The 2,630-nt window shown below is 54.1% G+C and overlaps 2 protein-coding genes across 2 annotated transcripts in view; one reads left to right on the forward strand and one right to left on the reverse strand.

The window, feature by feature from the left end:
* Positions 1-684: 684 nt before the first annotated feature.
* LOC127750825 (farnesol dehydrogenase-like) lies at positions 685-2,623 on the forward strand. The gene is made up of 5 exons (XM_052273362.1): positions 685-1,032; positions 1,136-1,333; positions 1,384-1,544; positions 1,861-2,001; positions 2,107-2,623. The coding sequence occupies exons 1-5, from the start codon at positions 732-734 to the stop codon at positions 2,146-2,148; spliced, it is 843 nt and encodes a 280-aa protein (XP_052129322.1). The 5' UTR covers positions 685-731; the 3' UTR covers positions 2,149-2,623.
* LOC113209716 (transmembrane protease serine 9-like) overlaps positions 2,363-2,630 on the reverse strand; it is a gene marked incomplete at its 5' end in the record, with an annotated part of 19,191 nt that continues 18,923 nt past the window's right edge. Inside the window, one exon of the mRNA XM_052273363.1 lies at positions 2,363-2,575. Coding sequence (XP_052129323.1) covers positions 2,363-2,575 — 213 coding nt within the window. The remainder of the gene's footprint in view (positions 2,576-2,630) is intronic.

Consider the following 2,630-nt stretch of genomic DNA (forward strand, 5'->3'; position numbering starts at 1 on the left):
TAGTGGTGCAAAGAGTACGCCCGTTTTTCTCATATTCATTCGTCAAATAGAGGAGCTCAGCGCCTGCGAGACTAAGGATAGACCAGCCCGCAATACACGCATGCACTGTGGACAAAATCTTGCCTACCCAGCAGGCGCTGTGAGAGCTTTCTTAGACTTAACTTGGCGGGTTCGTAAGGCAAATGACGGAACAGGCGTACTTTCTAGATGATCCCGGAGCGCTTACTCGTACGTAGTGCCCCAAGTAGGGGGCAGTTAGTTAGTGAACCGTTGTGCCCGACCTGGGAAAATCGAAAATGGGGGGCGTAAGCATGTGTGGGACTACAGTAAGTTCCAAATTTGGGCTGAAAAAATGAGCCAGAATAAAGTCAATGGCCTCTTTGTGACGTTTCCGCGTTCCCTGGGACGTTACATATCGATAAAAGATTTTCATTGACTCGCTGGAATTTACCGCTTTATTGATACACCGGAAGCACAGCCGAATTTTAATTCTTGACCTAACGAATGTTGACTATGAATCACGAATGAAAGGTGTGAAAAGTGTGAAAAGTGTGAAAGATTCTTTGCTATCTTATCGCGATGGGTGGTAGACTCCGGCAATCTAGCAATCCACTCGAGCGTGACCGTTGAAAAGCCAAGTGGACAGTCGTTCGCAGACCAGAATCTGGCATAGAACAGTTTCAGCGACACCGTCAGCCATCTCGGTTCAGTAGCTCGACAAGTCCCTCGGCATGGAGCGCTTCGCGGGCCGCGTGGCCGTGGTGACGGGCGCCAGCAGCGGCATCGGCGCGCAGATCGCCGAGGACCTGGTGCGCGCCGGCATGGTGGTGGTGGGCGTGGCGCGCCGCGTGGACCGACTCCAGGCGCAGGCCGCCTCGCTGCCCGGGCTCCGCGGCCGCCTCGAGCCGCTGCAGGCCGACCTCTCCAGCACGGACGAGCTGCGCCGCGTCTTCAAGTGGGTGGACGACAACCTGGGCGGCATCTCCGTCCTGGTCAACAACGCCGCCATACTGTCGCAGGTGCCCGTCCCAGGTAAGCACTCGCGGCGCGGACCGTCAGCCCTGACGGGGACGGAGCGGACCATTTTGATCTTGGCTCACAATCCCAGCGGCCTGATCTCAACTCTGTGTTGCAGACCAGGACCCTACCGACTCTGAGAAGCTCATCTCCACGAACTTCACGGCTGTGCTGATCGGCTGCTCGCTAGGCGTCGACAGCATGAAGAAGCACGACATCAAGGACGGACACATTATCAACATTAACAGGTGGGGTAGAGCGTTATGGCGGGTCTGCCTCTGCCTACACTTGAAAACAGGGGTGTCGAGGCCAAGGAGTCTGTAGCAACTGTCCGACTGTTTCGCGGGATTCTCTCTTGACGTGAAGTGCTTTTGTGCAGCACCGCTGGCCACCGCATCCTCGCGTCCCCCGGACTCGGGTCCGTCGTCGCGTACTGCGCCACCAAGCACGCCACGGTGGCCCTCACCAAGGGGCTGCGCGCCGACCTGCAGGCGCTCAAGGCCAGCGGCTTCAGGATCCGCGTCACGGTGAGGGAGCTCAGCGCTCGACGGCGTCCCCTGTGCAGCTCGTTGCTCCGGGGGATGCTCGTCACTAATAACGCCCGCTCATTGCCTTCACGGGAAACCAAAAGAATTAGCTAAATTAGCTAATGCATTTGCTAATAATACATGTCTATAGAATAGAATATTAGCGTGCGTAGATAATTATTAGCTAAGAGAGCGAAAAAAAATTAGCAACTAGCTCTGAAAGGTAATATATTGAGAATTAGCTCAGCGACCAAATATTGAGGTCTAAGGCCATGTATTAGCTATTTTAGCTAACTTTTTTCCGTGTTGTTTTCAGAGTCTCAGCCCGGGCTCCGTCCGGACCGAGATGCTTCCCGAGGAGTACGCCAGCCTGATTACGGACGAAGACACGCTCCTCAAGACCAAGGATGTATCACGCGCCGCGCTCTTCGTCCTCAGCTCACCCCCCGCGGTCGAGGTACTTAAACCACCGCCGGCCACCGCTCCCTGCCCTGTTGGCAGCTTGGCTTTGACCGTTCTTGTCCCAAATGTCCCACATGCCATCCATGTTGATGTGTTTCAGATCGTCGAGCTCACGATCCAGCCCACCGGAGAGTTCATGTAGAGAAGAGCCACGCGGGTTTTTGAACGGTAGGACATGCACGAGTTACACATTTGCTTACACAAAATTAATTGAATAAACGATAACAGCTTACTGGCCGTAACGTACTTCACTTGTGACCAAGCTAGTCTTGAGTAGGGGAAATGACTTGATTTCGTATATTATCAGACAGACAATAGGCATTATTAGGCATCGGTTCATTCTTACAACTAAGCAATCAGTCAGCTTGGCCAGGCCACACTGTGCGCTCGATCCAGTCTATGTGCTGGCTAACGTCGGCGAACAGGTCTGGCAGTAGGTGGCCGTCAGAGTCCCGCACGGTGCAGTACGACAGCGAGGAGGCGATACCGAGGACGTAGTCGACAGCAAACGAACCTTGGGGCGCCAGGAGGGTGTGCATGTAGGAGATGAGCGGAGTGCCAGGGTCACCCTAAAAAAAAACGGATAGGTTATGGGTAATAAACAACAAAAACAAATTAGAGGCT

The sequence above is a fragment of the Frankliniella occidentalis genome, unplaced genomic scaffold (genome assembly GCF_000697945.3).
Source record: "Frankliniella occidentalis isolate FOCC.00 unplaced genomic scaffold, Focc_3.1 Scaffold265, whole genome shotgun sequence".
Lineage (NCBI taxonomy): Eukaryota > Metazoa > Arthropoda > Insecta > Thysanoptera > Thripidae > Frankliniella > Frankliniella occidentalis.